Source organism: Zootoca vivipara, chromosome 5, assembly GCF_963506605.1.
Source record: "Zootoca vivipara chromosome 5, rZooViv1.1, whole genome shotgun sequence".
NCBI classification, from domain to species: domain Eukaryota; kingdom Metazoa; phylum Chordata; class Lepidosauria; order Squamata; family Lacertidae; genus Zootoca; species Zootoca vivipara.
This window is the reverse complement of record NC_083280.1, coordinates 16886884-16906639: the sequence shown is the minus strand read 5'-3', so window position 1 is coordinate 16906639 and position 19756 is coordinate 16886884. Positions and strand designations below refer to the sequence as shown.

Below are 19756 nucleotides of genomic sequence, written 5' to 3'. Positions count from 1 at the left end.
AAATCATTCTAATTATTATTTTATTTTACTTTTGCATACATACTTACCCCATCCATCTGGCTGGGTTTCCCCAGCCACTCTGGGCAGCTTCCAACAAAAATACATTAAAACATTCTAAGCTAGGCATAAGCACACAGGAGCCACTTGAGACTCGAGGGACAAGTTGAAATCTAGGATTACTCCCTGCCTATGAACTTATTCCTTCAAGCGGAGTTCAGCCACTCCCGGAACAGGTTGTACACCTGATTCCAGGAAACAAAAACCTCCCACCCACCTCTCTTTACATTTTGTAAGGATTTAGCACCAGTTTATTTGCCCCACTCATCCTTCATTGCCTCCAGATGTTGGTCCAACACTTTCATAGCCTCTCATGATTCATACGGCATAGTGAAGAGAAAGCTGTGTGCCATCAGCATACTGTTGTGTTTCAAATCCATTTATAATAGCGCCATCAGTTTCATATAGGAGATATAATGGACCTATGTTGGAGCCCAAAGGCTATGGAGCCAGCAGCAATCTCCTAGTACTTCTTTCTGGTAGTGACCCTGCAGGTAGCAGCAGAACCACTGTAACAGAGAACTCCAACCTCCCTAAGTCACTCCAGAAGAATACCATAGTCTGAGGTATCAAGAACCACTGAGAGACCAAGGAGAACCAACAGGGTCTGACTCCCTTCCTCTCTCTTCTGAAAAAGGGCAACCCCTAAGGCTGTTTTGGTGCCAAATACGGGCCTTAAACCAAACTGGAATGTCTCTAGGTAACAAGGGGATGAACAAACACATAAAATATGCCTGCTACATTGTTTTAAAATGGAAAAGATGAGTGTCATGCAATGATCAGAAAGGTAGACCAACGTTCAGTTGGCTGGCATGTATATGTCACATTCAGATGGTGTGTTGCAGCTAAAGAATTCATTGCTAGTCTTCTTTTATAGATTATTTAACTAATTTAGTTATGCATTTTTAAGCACACTTCACAGAAAAGATTCAAGGGTTGTTTACTCATGCATATGATTAAAGCAACAGTATTACATAACAAAACTAGTTAAGACTAAACATTCACCCACTTCACCAAAAATTCAGCATTCAGTCCACGTGCAACGGAGTTAAAATTACGAACAGCATTAGCTTAATCAAAGGCCGGATTAAGGTGTATCTTCACAGTCTGCTTAAAACTCTGTGGAGAGGGAGCCAAGCATACCTTTAGGGCAGAGGAGGGAACCTTGTGTTCTTGGATTGCAATAAAATGTTGAACTGGACCTGGTAGCATATGGTAGCTGTTGCAGTTAGTGCAAGGCTGGTCACTCTCAATCCTGTGCGCTGTTTTCTGAACATGCTGCAGCTTTCAGTCTCCCTTCAGAGGTGCATTACAGAATTTAAATGTGAGGTTACCACATAATGGGCCACTGTGGCTAACTGCTATCCTGATCCTTCAATCTTCACCCTTTTTATTGTATCTGAGACATGGGGATAAGGTCCCCCCCTCCTCAAGAATTTGGTCCCTTGCTCTTCATGGAAGAACAGAGGTATCTGGGGTCCCCCGGAGCAGATTTGGGGGCACCCGGGGATAGCAGAGGAGGAATAAGTTGTGTGGCATGAGTGGAAGTCTGTGTGTAGGGTGTTGGATACAACCCAAAATGTATACTGCACCCCGATTCCCCTATTTTTTCACGGTCACCGCAGTATCTACAATCCTCACTTTTTCAACAATTTTATGTGAGGGTAAAGACAACTGCCAGCCCCACTGCCTTGCAATGAGCTTGGGCCTCGCACTAAATTCCTTATGTGTCCTGTCTGCAGGCCTGTTTGTACCCTCAGCTCTTTTAAACCATCCCTGCTGACAGAACCACATTTGATTTTTATTTTCTTGCAAACCTTGCAGCACTGAACTAAAGGGGTGAAGGAATTTAAAAATAAGTCCCGTTCTCATTTTGGAGGCAAGGTGACAGTCTGTCATCATTTTCTAAATGTGGCAACATTTGCAGCACGTTGAGATGGTTAATTTGTCTGTGCAAATGGTATGCGCTAATCCTATGTAAACATTGTTAGTGCGGCTTTTGGGGAAATCTTGAAGGAGCTCTATGGGAATCTTTAGAATAGCAGAGGAAATTTTAAACAGCTGGCCCAACAGTGTAAATATTTAACAAAAGTGGTTGGGAACCTCCCATTAAAAGTTGGAAACATATGGGCACATAATGCTGGTTTATAAAATAGTTGATTGTCAACTGATGAATGCTGTTCTCTGCTGAAGGGCTGCCTTGCACTCTAGTTCATTGCCTTGGTTATGATTTATTTATTTTTTTCAAAAAGGGAATGATGTGCAAGCAGGGAACTTGCAAGAGGAAAGGTGAGGGTGGAATTGAAAGAACAAAAGGATTGCACATGAAAATGGCTGCAAAGAAGTTTTTGTTCCCCTGCCATAATATTAGGAATTCGGGTCACCCAGTGGAATTGGTTGGCAGTAGACTCAGGACAAAAATACCTTGAGCAATGCATAATTTAACTTGTGAAATTCACTGTCATGGGCCCTCAGCTTACATCTCTGTAAAGGGGGATTAGACATACAGTGGTACCTCTGCTTACGAATGTTTCTACTTATGAACAGAGCTCCGTCCGCCATCTTGGATGCGGTTTAGATAGGATTTTTTCTACTTATGAATTTTTAGATAGGGTTGCTTCGACTTACGAATTTTTTCTCCCAATGCATTCCTATGGGATTCGATTTACAATTTTTTTCTACTTACGAATGTGCATTCGGAACGCATTAAATTCGTAAGTAGAGGTACCACTGTATTCTTGGAAATAGATCTGTCAATGGCTGGGGCTTGTAGTTGAGAAAATCTGGAGGGTCAAAGGTTTCCCAAACTTGCTCTGTGGTAAGAGGGGGTTGCCCATTATTTTCCATGTATGCAAAGCATGACATAATAAGTATACATATTGAACACTTCTTGGCATTAATGGAGAATTCTCCATTTAAATGTAGCTTTGGCTGCTCATGAGGACCCTTGAATCGTTTTGGGCGGCTGCCCCTGCTTCTAATGTTTTATTAGTCCCAAGTCTTTTTGAAGAAGAGTCAGGCCACCCTATATACCATTTTGCAGTGACCTCCTCTGTCGAAAGCGAAAATATCACTCTGATTTTCCAGTGGGAAGACAATGGGATTCTTTAAGCCCTCAATATATTTACTTAACTCTGACAGAAATATTTCCTATCTCGCACCTTACTTCCAGGTGAAGAATTTTCCTTCTTGAAGGACCTTTCTGACATGGCAAGCGCTGAAGACAGCCAGTATGTGATGAAGCTTGTCAATTCCCTCTATATGCAGAATGGGTTTCATGTCAATGACAAATTTTTGCAGCTGATGAAGACGTACTTCAAGGCTGAAGTGGAAGATGTGGATTTCAGTCAAAACATAGCAGTCGCCAGCCACATCAATAGATGGGTGGAGAATCACACAAATAGTACGTTCCTATATTTTTACATTCCTCCTTACTGTCAACAGTTGTCATTTTATGCTCATTGGGATGCTGTTGAATGTCTTAAAATGGCTCATTGCTAAAGTTGTCAATCGCACCAAATGTCTTGTGTTTCTTTCTTTGGAGAGAGCTTAAAAATACACTCAGCCCAGGGGCTGCAGTCCTTTCAGGGAAACCTTCCGGAAGCTATATGCCACTGGTTTGAAAGCCTTTGGGTTCCCCACCCCCACCCCCTTTAAAGCATTTTACATCTTGGTCCCAAAAATTCCCATCATTTTTCAGAAACACTGGGATGAACTGCCCTGCAGTGGTGCCATTATATTGTAGTTCTGAAGCATGGTGACCAGGCCATTCTGAACCCACTTCCGGGCATGGCACGTTGGAAGATCAGCCTCTCAGAATTGTAGAGTTGGAAGGGACCACAAGAGTCATCTAGTCCAACCCCCTGCAATGCAGGAATCTTTTGCCCATTGTGGGGCTTGAGCCCACAACCCTGAAATTGAGTCTCACGGTCTACTGACTTGAGCTCTCCGGTCTGTTAAACTGATGTAGTTAGTAGTTGCAGATCTCTTATCTCCATATAAATGTTTGGTTCTAAATTACCCCCGCTAGTGAATGGCTTGGCGGACTTGCTTCTACCATGCAGGCAAAGCCACAGTGTACACTCAGCCCCAGTTGCGCTCCAGAATGCGCACGGCTGTTCGGATCGGTGACTCTGTACCCGAGTGTCTCTGATGCACGCAGCTTATTTTATCCCAGATAAAACACAGAGACCCCCGTCTGTAGTGATCTGTGGGATTTCCACACGTCCCCTCGATTCATCACTGTCGGCGCGGAAATCCAAAGCCGAAATTATCATACCGAAAATCAAGCAAGCCGTTCCCAGTTGGCAGCACCAGGTAGCAGACAATGCCTTCTGATTGGAGTGATTTATTTAGGAATGTGGGCACAGCAGCTGCTAGGCTTGGCTAACAAGCCTCTCCTGACTCGAACAGATGTAAGACATCTCTTCCTTTCCTTGAGTAAATGTCAGCGGGGTGGCTGCTGAGATGCGTTCCCCGTTTTATTACTCGCTTATTACTCTCGAAGCCTGTGGGATGTTGCCGAGGTAAAAGCAAGCAGAAATAGTAGCATGAGGAAAGTTTGAAGTTGATAGGGTTGCTCTCTGAATCCTGTGTCAATTTTGTACCGAAAATTATTTGCAGATGGGAGGTTGTCAACAGAACAATCCCTTTAAGGTAGGAGGATGCTGACTTAAGTTTCAGAAGCCCTGAGCCAGGAGTGCTTGCTTTGGTGTTGTATATTCGTGTTAGTGTATTGGATGGGAGGGAGGGGGGAACCACTTTCAGGAATCACATTTCCATCACGGCAGCCTTCCGACAGTCACATGCAGGTGGGCGGGGCCAGAGCCAAAAAGCAGGCAAATTAACCAATGGAAACAAGACCTTTGTTCAAGTAGGCTAGTTTCTACACACATCTCCCTCAGTGTCCTACCGCCAGCCCCAGCCCAGCAGACAAGAGGCATTAATCAGAGTTTAAGGGCACATTCCAGCCAGGCACAAGCAGCATACAAAGTGGGGGGTCTATTATTTATTTATTTAAGGCATTTCTATATCAGTTGTTTGCATTTGTAAGCAGCGTGCAATAAGAGCAATCTGCAGAAAATGGGGACAATTGGGGGGGCGGGGAGAGAGAGAAGTGTCATAAAACCAAACGTTGCCTTATTAATGCTTGCCGGAACAGGAGAGTCTTAGTCTGTGCCTGGAGTTCAGCAAGGAGGGTGCCTGTCTAGTCTCCCTTGTGGGAGGGAGTTCCACAAGCTTTGCAATGACTGCACAGGACATTGAGGGGTGTGGCCTGCAGAGAGGAGGTGTGGTTACTTGAGAGTCCACCTTACCACTTATATACACCCAGTAGGTCACTGTGGCATGCAGGAGAGTTTCTCCTGCAAATTCCATAGAACTGAGCCCACTCCAAAGTAATTTGGAGCAGGGCTTTCAGCCTGGCTGTGTTCAGTGGAATAGCATTCCTATCGAGGTAAGACAAGCACCCACTATCTTTGCTTTCTGGAAACAATTTAAAATACTTCCCCCACCAACAAGCTTTTCCATCTGGAAAGAATGGGTCATTATTAAGGTTGTTTTACGTTTTTTTCAAACTCAGCCTGTTGTTTTCTGTTTTGTTTTTCACTGTTTTTTATGGGCACCGCCTTGATCTAACATACCAGCTGGTTAAATGTTGTAAGACAATTTTAATGCTTCAACACTATTTTAGACTATTGTATATTGAATTTGTTGTGCAGGTTGATCTGCCTGCAGTGGAGCCTAAGTTCTTCTCCGACCAAACACTGGACAGTTAAATGTGGGAATATGGAAATGAGTTGCTTTGAGATTTTTTGTTTTCTTTCCACGGTGCTGGTTTTTTGGGGTGGGTGTTTGCAGTTTTGATATAAATGTTCAATTAGGCATTCTGATCGATGTGCTCCTTCTCTCCCCTTTCAACCGACAGACATGATCAAAGATTTTGTGTCGGCCAGGGATTTCGGCGCTCTCACTCACTTGGCCCTCGTCAATGCAATCTACTTTAAGGGAAATTGGAAGTCTCAGTTCAGGCCAGAAAACACAAGAACCTTCTCCTTCACTAAAGATGATGAAAGTGAAGTGCAAATTCCAATGATGTATCAGCAGGGAGAATTTTATTACGGTGAGCAATATCGTACATGTTTTCTTTCTAGCAGAAAAGATTAATTTTCTAGGTATACACTATCACCCTTTTTCAGCACTTCATGCCAATTCACACCTGCTAATAACATCTCCTGCACAATTGCGAACTAGATGAAAATGAAATCACATTGTTTTCACCGGGGCCTCAGAAATGTAAGCTTCCAAAGGAGCCTTCCATGATTATTGTGTCAACTGCAATGTTTTCATTGGTGTATCTGTATGGAAGATGTGAATACTGGGGGACGTGGGTGGCACTGTGGTCTCTAAACTACTGAGGCTCTTGGGCTTGCCGATCTGAAGGTTGGCGGTTCGAATGCCTGCGACGGGGTGAGCTCCCGTTACTCTGCCCCAGCTCCTGCCAATCTAGCAGGTCGAAAGCACGGCAGTGCAAGTAGATAAATAGGTACTGCTGCGGCGGGAAGGTAAAGGGCTTTTCTGTGCGCTCTCGTTTCTGTCACGGTGTTCCGTTGCACCAGAAGCAGTTTAGTCATGCTGGCCACATGACCCGGAAAGCTGTCTGTGGACAAATGGCAGCTCCCTCAGCCTGAAAGCGAGATGAGCGCTGCAACCCCATAGTCGCCTTTGACTGGACTTAACCGTCCAGAGGTCTTTTACCTTTTACCTTTACCTTCCAGGGTTCTTTTAAGGATTGCATCGAGACAGGGGCATCTTTCCACAGGGCCTGCAAGACGGAGCTGTTCCCCCAGGCCTTTGGTCAGAGTTCAGTCTGACTCCCCCCCCCCCTTTCATAAGAACTTGCATGAAAGCAGCCTCCCAATTTTTCTCTCAGGCTCATATAAGTTCAGCACAAACAGTTGGGCCTGGTGAACATTTAAGTTCCCGAACCCTAATCTGCGGATTGCCATCTGATTTGATTTTATTCTGATCCTGATCTGATTTTAGGATGTATTTTAACAGGGCCGTCTTAAGCAGGTCGGGCGCCCTGGCGCCGTGGTGCGCAGATCGCTCCGGCACCCCCGCCCCGCCCGGTTTCTTCCCGTGGCTGGTGGTTTCCGCGCGGCTTTGCCGTGCAGCGCCCTCCTGCCAACCTGGCGCCCTGGCGCCCCACGCCACCCAGCCTACCCCAAGAGCCGGCCCTGTATTTTAATTGATTGCCTGATTTTATGTTAATGTGTTATACATTTGATGTTAGCCACTCTGGGTCTGGTTTTGGCCGGGTAGGGCGGGGTATAAATACAAATTATTATTATTATTATTATTATTATTATTATTATTATTATTATTATTCTGCCGCCCAAGGCGAAACAGGAAAATGCTGCCGTGACACCTCACACCAGTAAATCCTCCCTGATCTGTAGCAATGGTGATGGCGTTTTCCAGTGATATTTCTCAAGACTTCAGCAGTTTCTAGCAAAATCTCAAGAGATTTCAGTGAGATCTTGACAGAAATGCACCACATTGCTAGTGCCAGGGCACAGCAGGCTTCCACTGCCGAAGGCAGCGGCTTCATCCTGCATCATGTATGCTGCTGACCCTGTATCTAGACCAGAAATTTCCAAACTGTGACCTGAGCTTTGTTCACAATTCTACGGCATGTCTGTGGATTTGTGATTGAAGATGGAAGGTGGCACACCCAATGCATATTGATTTTTAATTGCATTTTTATTGCTTCTTTTCTTTCATTGTATTTTATTATAATATACTGTATAAGAAAAAAAAGGGAGGAAACAATAAAAATACAATTAAAAATAATACAGTGGTGTCCTACAATCGCTACAACAGTCAGGAAAAAATATTAAGTGGTGTCCCAAAACCCTCGGTAATTTTCAAGTGGTCTGTGAGGGGAGAAAGTTTGGGAACCACGGATTTAGATAATGCACACAAAGTGCTTTCGACACATGAAAGTGGTATACAAATGTTATTCTTATTACTATAATCTGTATCCTGCTCATGATCGAAGGAACTTATGTAGGTAATTCCAGGCAGCTCCTCATGCAGCTGCTGGACAGAACGATAACCTGTTTGGTTTTGGAGATGAAATAACAGGTTATATTTTCACACCACTTTCTGGGGTCCGTACTGTAATGCACAGAAGAAAGTTTCTGGATCTCGTCTCTGAGCTAGAATATGTGGGCAGCGTCCAGGCCTAATACAAATCATGTCTGAATCAAAATCTGCCAACAAACCATGGCCTGGTTTGCAAACAACGGTTTACTCTAACTGTGGATTTGCTGTTATGTCTGAATTCACAGTCCATTGAGAAACAACAGTTGGGCCATTGATCTGCCCCAAGAAGCTGCTGCTGTGAAGTTGAGTACATGGGAAACAAAAGCTGGCAAGCAGCTCCAGAAACCATGACTTGTTTGCTGTACATCTGGATGCTCAATCCATGATGTGCATTAATAAGTATGATTAGCACAATGTGTTTCACCTTATGTTTGACTGATACGTCTAAACCATACATAACAGAGGTTCTTTTGTTAGTTATGCCCAAAAGTTAAAGAAGTGTTAAAAATATGATAGCACAGCATTTTCATTTTTGCTACATTCACAGGGCAGTGTATTTTGTTTTCACATCTTTTCCCTGTTAAGTTCTCCATCATATCTGGTCATTCATATGACATAAAAGCTATTTTTGGCACTATAGTGGAATTTAGCACAAGCTTAGCACTCATATTCGTGTTATTTGCTTCCAGAAAAAAGAAAATCTGTATGCAAATAAGATGAAAATGAGTGCTGAACCTGGGCTATAGTCCACTGTAGTTCCGGAAGTTGATTTTATATAATGTGAAAGTTCAAATATAATGTGGAAATCAACTCATTACCAAGCTTAAAACCATGGAGCCACCTGGGATGAATAAAGACATCGGATTATGCATGAATAAAGACATCTCATTATGCATGATCAAGCTTTCGTTAGCGCCTCAGCCCTTGCTTTTCCCTCCCAGGACTAATTGCAGCCATCAGCAGCCATTAACAGCCATCCACAGGTTTACCACTCCCATCAGCCCATCACCCATTCCCACCCACCCCCACCACCCTCTGTATATATATAAGGGTCTGACACTTCTGTTTCAAGTGTATCTGAAGAAGTGTGCATGCACACGAAAGCTCATACCAAAATAAAAACTTAGTTGGTCTTTAAGGTGCTACTGAAGGAAATTTTTTATTTTGTGGAAATCAACAGTTAGGGAAATTTCATGAAAATGGAATAAACATCCATGTGAATGCAGCCTTTGTATTTTTTTCCCCACGAAAAAGGGGGAAGTACCCGCCCCCCAAAAAGAAACAAACAACGAAGAGGATAAACCCACCAATCCTTTTTATTAAAAAAAATTTTTAAAGATAGCATTTATTACAATACAACATAAGACTAAAGGGAAAAAAACATTAAGATACATTCATATGTAAGTAATATTATTATAATTATATATAATTATAATAATTATAATAATTATAATAATTATTATAATTGGAGGCAGTGGAAGACAGGAGTGCCTGGCGTGCTATGGTCCATGGGGTCACGAAGAGTCGGACACGACTAAACGACTAAACAACAACAACAATATTACCCACCAATCCTATGCCAGGAACAGTGTGTGTGTGTGTGTGTACCCATCTAAAGGTGAAATAATTGATATTGAAAATGTGAAAAGACAATCAAGCGGTTTTAACGGCTGGTCATAATTTGCCCCAAGGCCTGTTCTCAGCTGGAGACCATCCTATGAATTTCAGTACAGGTAAGTGGAAATGATCTCCGAAAACCCAACCGGGCTGTTTTTCGTTTTTCTTTTAGGGGAGTTCAGTGACGGCTCCAATGAAGCCGGGGGCATCTATCAAGTTCTGGAAATCCCCTACGAAGGAGATGAGTTCAGCATGATGATTGTTCTTTCCAGGCAAGAAGTCCCCCTAGCCACACTGGAACCTCTGGTCAAGGCCCAGCTGATTGAGGAATGGGCAAGCTCCGTAAAGAAGCAGAAGGTGGAAGTCTATCTACCCAGGTGAGAATGCTTTTCCAGCTCCTGGCAGGGTGGAAGGGAGAGCCAGTTTGGCTTAGTGGGTGGCACATAGAGCTGGGTGATATATAGGTACAGCGTCCAAAATCCGTGTGAAGTCCATAGTTTCATAATTTTGACCTGGCAATGTACGGTTGGAAGGACTCACTGGAAGGACAGATCCTGAAGCTGAGGCTCCAATACTTTGGCCACCTCATGAGAAGAGAAGACTCCCTGGAAAAGACCCTGATGTTGGGAAAGATGGAGGGCACTACCCTGTTTCTCATATTTTAAGACATACCCATAAAATAAGCCATAGCAGGATTTTTAAGCATTCAAGGAATATAAGCCATACCCCAAAAATAAGACATAGTGATAGGCGCAGCAGCAATGCCGACCGTGGCAGGAGGAGGAGGAAAAAAATAAGACATCCCTTGAAAATAAGCCATAGTGTGTGTTTTTTTTGAGGAAAAAATAAATATAAGACATGTCTTATAATATGAGAAACACGGTAGGAGAAGGGGACGACAGAGGACGAGATGGTTGGACAGTGCTCTCGAAGCTACGAACATGAGTTTGACCAAACTGCGGGAGGCAGTGGAAGACAGGAGTGCCTGGCGTGCTATGGTCCGTGGGGTCACGAAGAGTCGGACACGACTAAACGACTAAACAACAATATACGGTATCTTGAATCGCAGTGTGGGAAAAACCGTGAAGCCAGCCAATGCTTCTCTCGATTCCTGCAGCTCCTCTGCCGGCTGAGATCTCCCCTGCCTCCTGCAGTGGGCAGCGAATCACAAGAGCAGGCACCGGCAAAAATCACGATGCAGGAAATACTACCACAAAGCCAGCCAATGCCTCTACATAGCTCCGTCCTTATTTCAGTCATTGTGATATATCGGTATATTGCAATAAAATAAAAAAATTCCTTCAGTAGCACCTTAAAGACCAACTAAGTTTTTATTTTGGTATGAGCTTTCGTGTGCATGCACACTTCTTCAGATACAGTGAAATGGAAGTTTCCAGGCACTTATGTAGAGAAGGGGTGGGGAGGGGTGGGGATGGGAAGCGAATCCATTTCACTGTATCTGAAGAAGTGTGCATGCACACGAAAGCTCATACCAAAATAAAAACTTAGTTGGTCTTTAAGGTGCTACTGAAGGAATTTTTTTATTTTACTTCGATCCAGACCAACACGGCTACCTACCTGTAACCAGGTATATTGCAATGTTCAGCTACGTTGAAAACCACGCATCACCCAAATATCACGACGTTGAATACCAGATATCGCCCAGCCATAGTAGCATGTTGGATACTGGCCAGGCTAGGGACTGAGAAGGGCATTTTGGATTCAAATAAACAGCTCGACCCTGCAGCTCGTTTGAAAAGTTTCTCTCCATTTTTCTTTTGTTTTACCTCAGTGTCATGTAAAATGGAAACACCAAGATTGTCATTTGGAGAGCGCATAATAACATAGCTGTGAGGAGAGGACTATTGCGCTCAGGTCCTGCTTTGGGGCTAATAATAATAATAATAATAATAATAATAATAATAATAATAATAATTTATTTTTTATACCCCGTCCATCTGGCTGGGTTTTCCCAGCCACTCTGGGCGACTCCCAACAGAATATTAAAAACACGATAAAACATTGAACATTAAAAACTTCCCGTGGGCATCTGTTTGGCTACAATGAGAACAGGATGCTGGACTGGATGGGCCAATGGCTTGATAGGGGTCCCCAAACTGAGGCCCGGGGGCCGGATGTGGCCCAATCGCCTTCTAAATCCAGCACGCGGACGGCCCGGGAATCAACATGTTTTTACATGAGTAGAATGTGTCCTTTTATTTAAAATGGATCTCTGAGCTATTTGTGGGGCCTGCCTGGTGTTTTTACATGAGTAGAATGTGTCATTTTATTTAAAATGCACCTCTGGGTTATTTGTGGGGCATAGGAATTCATTCATATATATTTTTCAAAATATAGTCTGGCCCCCCACAAGGTCTGAGGGACAGTGGACCAGCCCCCTGCTGAAAAAGTTTGCTGACCCCTGGGCTTGATCCACCAGGCATTTCTTATGCCATTTTGGATTGGTAAGATGGTTTGAGGCAGGAGCCGCTGTCAGTTTCGGCAGACCGTCGCAATCTATTTTTGCAGGTGTGCAAAGGCTGACTAAACTTTAGGAGAGGTCTTCTGTAGGGAACCATAAGGCTGCATGTTCAGAGTCCCTAGTGCTTGCACAAAGTCGGGGTGGGAGCTCACTCTGATTTCCCCACTGAATTTCTCACCCAACCATACACAGCCCTTCATGCCCCATTGCGTGTCACGCATGAGACTCCCCTGACACATCAAAGCAGCTTTTTGATGCACAGGCACGAGGGAATGTACCGGAAGGCAGGTGAAAATGCCCTGTGGGCATGAGTGGACCCACTCATGGTTCTTTGGATACAAGGCAGAGTCCTGAAAACGGTGCTCATCAGTGGTATCACCTTCTGCTCACCAAGCTGCATCTTCTCTTCCATTTCTGGTCACATCCAGACCTTTGAACTCATTCCAGCATATGCTTTGACACAAAGCTGTGATACGTTACCTGCAATACTGTACTAGAAAACTTGTGGATTTTTTGCAGGAGCTTTGGAGGGGGGGTGAGCTCTCTCTCACACACACACACCCGGTGCAGTGTGGTGAAATAACAGCTCTCTCCCACTTCCATCAAACCTGGCAAGCCGGTCCCTCCCCAAGTATCAGTGTATGCCCACATGTGGGTTTAATGTTCAGAAATGGAGTACATAGGCTAAATCCAATGTGCATAGACCCATATCTCACAGTCACCCCCCCATAAAATCTGGGTCTCTTGCAATTGGATTACACATGTTTGTGGACCTATATGTGGATATCTGGTGGGGCCAAGCATGTTGGGTAGGCAGTCCTGTTTTCACCATGCATTGCATCATCAGAGAGTGATCCAAATAAGCCCGTTGTTGAATCTCACCCAACATCCAGTTGCCGTATATCAGGAATCCCCAAACTTCGGCCCTCCAGATGTTTTGGACTACAATTCCCATCTTCCCTGACCACTGATCCTGTTAGCTAGGGATCATGGGAGTTGTAGGCCAAAACATTGAAGCCCCACAGGGAGCCCCACAGTAAGGGGAACCCAATAAATATTGAAGGGAGGAGAAAGGGAAGCGTCACATTTCTGCAAGTATAAGAAATGATGCAGCTATGGGAGGAAATGATCGACATATGTTTGCAACAGGAGCGGGAAACCTTAAGAAATTGTATTAAACTAAAGTAATTTGGTTGGATTTGTAATAATTTGGGAAGTTAATAAAAAAATATTTGGCGAACATAAGAAGTTCCCTTATACAGACTAAAAAGAAGAAGGGTGTGCATTAGCAATGCAGTGTCCTTACTCCAGATGGCTTCCTTGAGGGGAAGATATTCAAACGATGAACAATTATCGGGGAAACAAATGCACAAACCCCCAAATACCATGGTACAGAGTGAAATGATTCCGAAGGAGAATGTTGCAGACTTGGTTACTGCTATTAGCTGGTCCTTGCCCCCCTATTGCATTCCCTGGCTAAATTATGCTTGGAAATCATTTTTGCAAATTAGTTTCATGGTCTGTTTCCCTGCTACACAAAAGTGGATTAAAAAAATGTTGATCTCTTTGGCTCCGAAACAATGATTTGAGAACGGAACGGAGTATAATTTAACAATCCTCTGTTCTGTTTCCCCACCCCCGTTTTGCTATTAAGACAAGCAAACTGCAGTTTCAGTTGGACGCAGATAGTGCAGACAGAAAATTGGAAATGTTGTGATTAACTCAGCTTTGCTTAGTCGTTCAAGCCCTATTACAAATGCAAAAGTTTTTTTAAAAAATGTTCACTTCATAAGTGGATGGACTCTTTTGGGGCGCTGGAAATTTAATTTTATTCCACTGCTATTTCTCAGTGTGCACGGCCCGCGGGCCCACACATTCCTTTCCCTTCCATCTTGGTCCCTCGCCTTCTTTGAGGGGGTGGAGGGAAAGGGAGAAATAGCATAAAATATTTATGGAGTATTTATTTAGTGCATTGATAGCATCCACCAGATCTGCTTGCCATCCTCAGAGAAATTCAACCTCGGAAGTATATAATTAATTTCTGCAATTTAATAAGGGAATTACAGCATTGGGGTGCTGCACTTAAAGTTTGCGCTAGCTGGCTAGCTAGCTACCTTTTATATTCCTATTATGAAAATACGCCGGAGAGGAACGGCATCTCATTTTATCCATTCTCCGCTATGCTTCACTCATTAATATTTACAAAGAGCCTTAAGAATGTTTGGGCAAATTCTGGAAGTATCTGCTCTGTTTATAAAATCCAGTCCCCAAGGATCCGTCACATTCTAGCGTCACGCTGTACTGTGACCAAGAGACAGATCCTTCATTGGGGCTAGGCAGATATGAGCATGCTTTCAGCTCAAAGACTGCAGTCGCTAGAATCTCTGAAGGCTGGAAGTTGTCCATCTAGTTCCCTCCAGATGACAGCCCAGGATGGATCTCTTAATTTTGCCCATAGTATTCACAATTATTTCTGTAGCACCATCAATTTGATTCAATTTAATGCTTGTATGCAGCAGTTCCAGCAATTAATTGGAGCCCTCAAAGCAGCTAACAGCAGTAGCAAAGGTGGACTTTAACTAAATTTTACTCAGAATGGCCGAGATCTCATCTCACAAAGAGCGTGCTGTTGGCTTTATCAGCCTCTCCAGGGACTTTGAAACATGCAAACCCTCATTCAGCACGTGCAACTCTGTTGTTATGGCTGTCAAGTTGCTAGTTCAATATGTAAAAGTGAAATCTCAATTTTTATCCGGTTGCAGACCCATTGAAACCCATGAACCCAGGTTTGTCATGCTACATTGGCTCCCAGTACGTTTCCGAGCACAATTCAAAGTGTTGGTGCTGACCTTTAAAGCCCTAAACGGCCTCGGTCCAGTCTACCTGAAGGAGCGTCTCCACCCCCATCGTTCTGCCCGGACACTGAGGTCCAGCGCCGAGGGCCTTCTGCCGGTTCCCTCACTGCGAGAAGCAAAGCTATAGGGAACCAGGCAGAGGGCCTTCTCGGTAGTGGCACCCGCCCTGTGGAACACCCTCCCATCAGAGGTCAGAGAGATAAACAACTACCTGACATTTAGAAAATACCTAAAGGCAGCCTTGTTTAGGGAAGTTTTTAATCTGTGATATTTGATGTATTTTAATGTTTGTTGGAAGCCACCCAGAGTGGCAGGGGAAGCCCAGCCAGATGGGCGGGGTATAAATAATATTGGCTTCGGTTAGTCTACTCTGAGTAGGCCTGGCATTGGACACAACCCTCTATCTTGCTGTATGTAAAAATTGACCAAGAAATCTTTTTTATATAAAAAAAAAATATGCTTGCTAGTCTCAGATTAGCATATCACAATTATGACAAAAACTTGATTTTAAAAAAATGAAATGATCAAAACAACACGAATAAATGGAAATTGAAAGGGAGCAGATATTGGCTGAACATTAAGAGACACTTTCCAACAGTAAGAGCTGTTTTGGAGTGAGCAGGCTGTCTTAGGGGCTCGGGGTCTGCGCTCTCCCTTTGCTGGGTGCATTTAAGCAGATGCTGGACGGCTATATGCCAGGAATGCTGCAGTTGCATCCTGCATTATAGAACCTGCATGGAGCAGGAAGTTGAACTAGGTGACCTCCCAAGTCCCCTCCAATGCTAAATTGCGTCATAGAAATCTGCCTTATGCTGAGTCATTCCACTGGTCCATGTAATTATCATTATTTATACCCTGCCCATCTGGCTGGGTTTCCCCAGCCCCTCTGGGTGGCTCCCAACGGAATATTAAAAACACGATAAAACATCAAACATTAAAAACTTCCCTAAACAGGGCTGCCTTTAGATGACTTCTAAAAGTCAGACAGTTGTTTATTTCCTTGAAATCTGATGGTAGGGCGTTTCACAGGGCAGGCGCCACTACCAAGAACAGGGCCGTCTTAAGTATATTTGGCGCCGTGGTGCGACGGATCCCTCCAGCGCCCCTGCCCTGCTCTGTTTCCCAGCGCGGTGGGCAGGCGGAGCTGCGCGGGCGGGCGGGCACAGCTGCGCAGCACCCCCCCCCTGGCGGGCAGGCGCCCTGCACCACCCAGCCTGGCCGTAGGGCCGGCCCTGACCAAGAAGGCCCTCTGCCTGGTTCCCTGTAACCTCACATCTTGCAGCTATGATCTTACAGTGCTGTGGAATTCCCCACAGTACATAACTTTTTTATTTGCCTTTTCCAAAGTGGTCCACATTGCTTAAAACATCAGCAGAATGCTGCAGGATATGTGGGTGACTCCCTTCGCAAACAAATTAAGGGGGCAGACTTCGAATCATGCGCTGGTATCACTGCTGAGAGCTCCAAACCCCTCACAAATTAAAGGACACGCTGAAAGCTCAGTTTATATAACTGTAATATGTACTTATCTAAGGTGACTGACAAGTTTGTATGGGTACCCTTGTGCATTCCCATCATATATGAAAAAGTCTGACAAGGCATTTGTACCCATGGGCATATCTCTGCCGTTGCTCCAGGTAACTGGCAGAAATCAGCATGTCAGCCAGGAAATCAAAGGTGACAGTAAGACGGATTTCTATTTGGATCAAATTAATTCCAAATTTATTGTCGTCTCCTAGGTAATTGTAACTGGAAGGCTCAAAGGACTTCCTTGCCACTACCAGAAATGATTCTCTGTTTGCTGAACACACAACAGAATCTCAAAATGTCATGGAAACATAAAATGCATAGTTTATGGTCACAGTTGTTTACCATTGTTTCCAGCATTTCTCAGATTCACTTGTGTTGCCACAAAGCAACAAAGATAGAAAATAGGTCATATTTTCTTTGTGTGTTTTTATTCTACTATTCCTTCGATAAGCTTAGAGTAGCATGCATGGCTTTATCCCCACAACAGCCATGTGAGGTAGATTATGTTGAGAGAGATTACAGAGTTAGATTCCTCAAGGTTATTCAGCGAGGTTCATGGCTGAGTAAGGATTTGAACCTGGATCTCTCCCATCAATGATGATCATGGTAGCTTGGCTTTCTCATAGATTACATCTCCTTTCCAGCCTTTTGGAGGTGCTACTCTGTACGTTTTTTCACATTTTTATAAATGCATACAATGGCTCATAACACTCCACTTGCTTAAGGTTGGGCGTTTGTTGAATAAAAATACAATTGATTGATTGATTGATTGATTGGAGTGGGGACCTGGTTTGGTTTGGGCCATTCAAAAAGATAAATATACAGAATTCCAGTGTGTATATTCCAGGGTATAACCAGGCTGTTCGGAGCTTGGTCATTTATTTCCCTTTGTAGCAGCACCAAACTACATGAGACATCTGGTACCTGTCTGTAAGCTTTGCCCCACAGGTCAAATAACAGCTCCAGTGTATCCAGTCTCAAATCTCCCAACATCTCTACCCGTTATGCTACTAGATACATAACCCAGCACATGGCAGTAGAGTTATAGTGGTGAGTGAAGAAAGCGCTGAACTCCCCCTGCTGCTCCAACTTGAGGAACCTTGGCTAAACACTGCAGTCAAATGTTGTTGTTTAGTTTTTTAGTCGTGTCCGACTCTTCGTGACCCCATGGACCATAGCACGCCAGGCACTCCTGTCTTGCACTGCCTCCCGTAGTTTGGTCAAACTCATGTTCGTAGCTTCGAGAACACTGTCCAACCATCTTGTCCTCTGTCGTCCCCTTCTCCTAGTGCCCTCAATCTTTCCCAACATCAGGGTCTTTTCCAAGGATTCTTCTCTTCTCATGAGGTGGCCAAAGTATTGGAGCCTCAGCTTCACGATCTGTCCTTCCAGGGAGCACTCAGGGCTGATTTCCTTAAGAATGGATAGGTTTGATCTTCTAGCAGTCCATGGGACTCTCAAGAGTCTCCTCCAGCACCATCGTTCAAAAGCATCAATTCTTCGGCGATCAGCCTTCTTTATGGTCCAGCTCTCACTTCCATACATCACTACTGGGAAAACCATAGCTTTAACTATACGGACCTTTGTCGGCAAGGTGATGTCTCTGCTTTTTTAAGATGCTGTCTAGGTTTGTCATTGCTTTTCTCCCAAGAAGCAGGCGTCTTTTAATTTCGTGACTGCTGTCACCATCTGCAGTGATCAAGGAGCCCAAGAAAGTAAAACCTCTCACTGCCTCCATTTCTTCCCCTTCTATTTGACTGCAGTCAAATATGACTTGGCAAATGCAGCCCAGTTAATGCCACTGGATATCTTGTTTTTAAAACGCCTTGTTTTGGCTTGCTCAGCTGTTTTACAGCCCTGTTACACCTTGCCACAAGAATAGGGCAGGGAGGAATAGGTTATTCACACCAGCCCCATGTTTGGTGCCATGTTTATTTTCATCAGTGGTGGGGGTAGTGCCCACCAGGGAATGGTACAGCCGAAGGCAGGGAGCCCCACAGTAAGGGGAGCCCAATAAATATGACGGGCATAATTCTAGTTTTGTCTCCACCCACCTCCTCGCTGCTCAGTACTATGAGAGCAACACTGAGCCTTAGGAGGAGGAAACTGACTGGGAATGCTGCCCCCCTTGGACTGGCTGTAAGTAAGAAGGCAAGCAGATGAGGCCAGCTCAGGGCACACTAAGAGTTGTGGGGCAGTGCCCCATTTGCCCTAATGGATCAGCCTCCATTGAGTCCTTTGTAATTTTGTGGAGTCCAACCAACAATCCAATACTACCTTAAAGACCAGCTGTCTTCTACATCACTTTTCTGTGGACTTCTTTCCAAAAGAGTGCTTGGCGAACTCTGCCAATCGTCTCAGACCAGCTGGCTTCCTGAAGAACCCTGAAACGCAGTTTTCCAAACCCAGTGCTCTCCAGATGTTTGGGATGACGGCCCTGAACCTAGAGATGCAGCACTCGCTGTGCAGTCCAAAACACCTAGAGAGCACCAAGTTTGTGAAGGCTGCTGTCACATGTCCCACTTGTGTGCTGCGTGCTCCCCTGTGCATTCCACAACGGCCGTCTGTGGAACCGAAATCCTTCATAATTAATGTGCCCGTCATTCTAATAAAAGCCTTTTCGTTCCTCTGGTGTTTTCAGCTATGCTGCTTTGTCTGGCAATTATGCCTCTGTGACATTTTTAAGCAGCCTCCGGTTACTATTTCTCGACGTTGCTTTTCAGACAAACTCATTTGCTGCAGGAATCCAGGTGGCCAGGGGCGTTTGTCTTGTTTTGTACCTCTTATGCAGGGATGGACAACTTACATTCCCTACACACACACACACACACACACACACACACACACACACGGTTCACAAGCAAAATTTGACAGATGGGTGCGGCTGGCCACCTGTTAATCACCTGATGTCAGAATCACACCAGGCACCACCTGTCTGGTACTTTGGAACACAATCAGCTGATCAGCAGGACTTCAAAGGACAGTGCAGGGCACTTTGCAAGGGGCTTTGCAATCTGTGTGATCACCGGGCCTAAGAATGAAGGGCTTCTGACTTGTGGGCAGGGGCTTAAGCAGTAAAATGCATGAATGAGCAAGTTTTGAGGCT

General features: G+C 44.4%; 1 protein-coding gene across 2 annotated transcripts in view; it reads left to right on the top strand.

Moving 5' to 3' along the window:
• Positions 1 to 19756, top strand: part of SERPINI1 (serpin family I member 1) — an 83177-nt gene that overhangs the window by 45932 nt on the left and 17489 nt on the right. For both annotated transcript variants that reach the window (XM_035132373.2, XM_035132372.2), the window contains exons 3-5: positions 3230 to 3460; positions 5984 to 6178; positions 9956 to 10160. In XM_035132373.2, coding sequence (XP_034988264.1) covers positions 3230 to 3460; positions 5984 to 6178; positions 9956 to 10160 — 631 coding nt within the window. The remainder of the gene's footprint in view (positions 1 to 3229; positions 3461 to 5983; positions 6179 to 9955; positions 10161 to 19756) is intronic.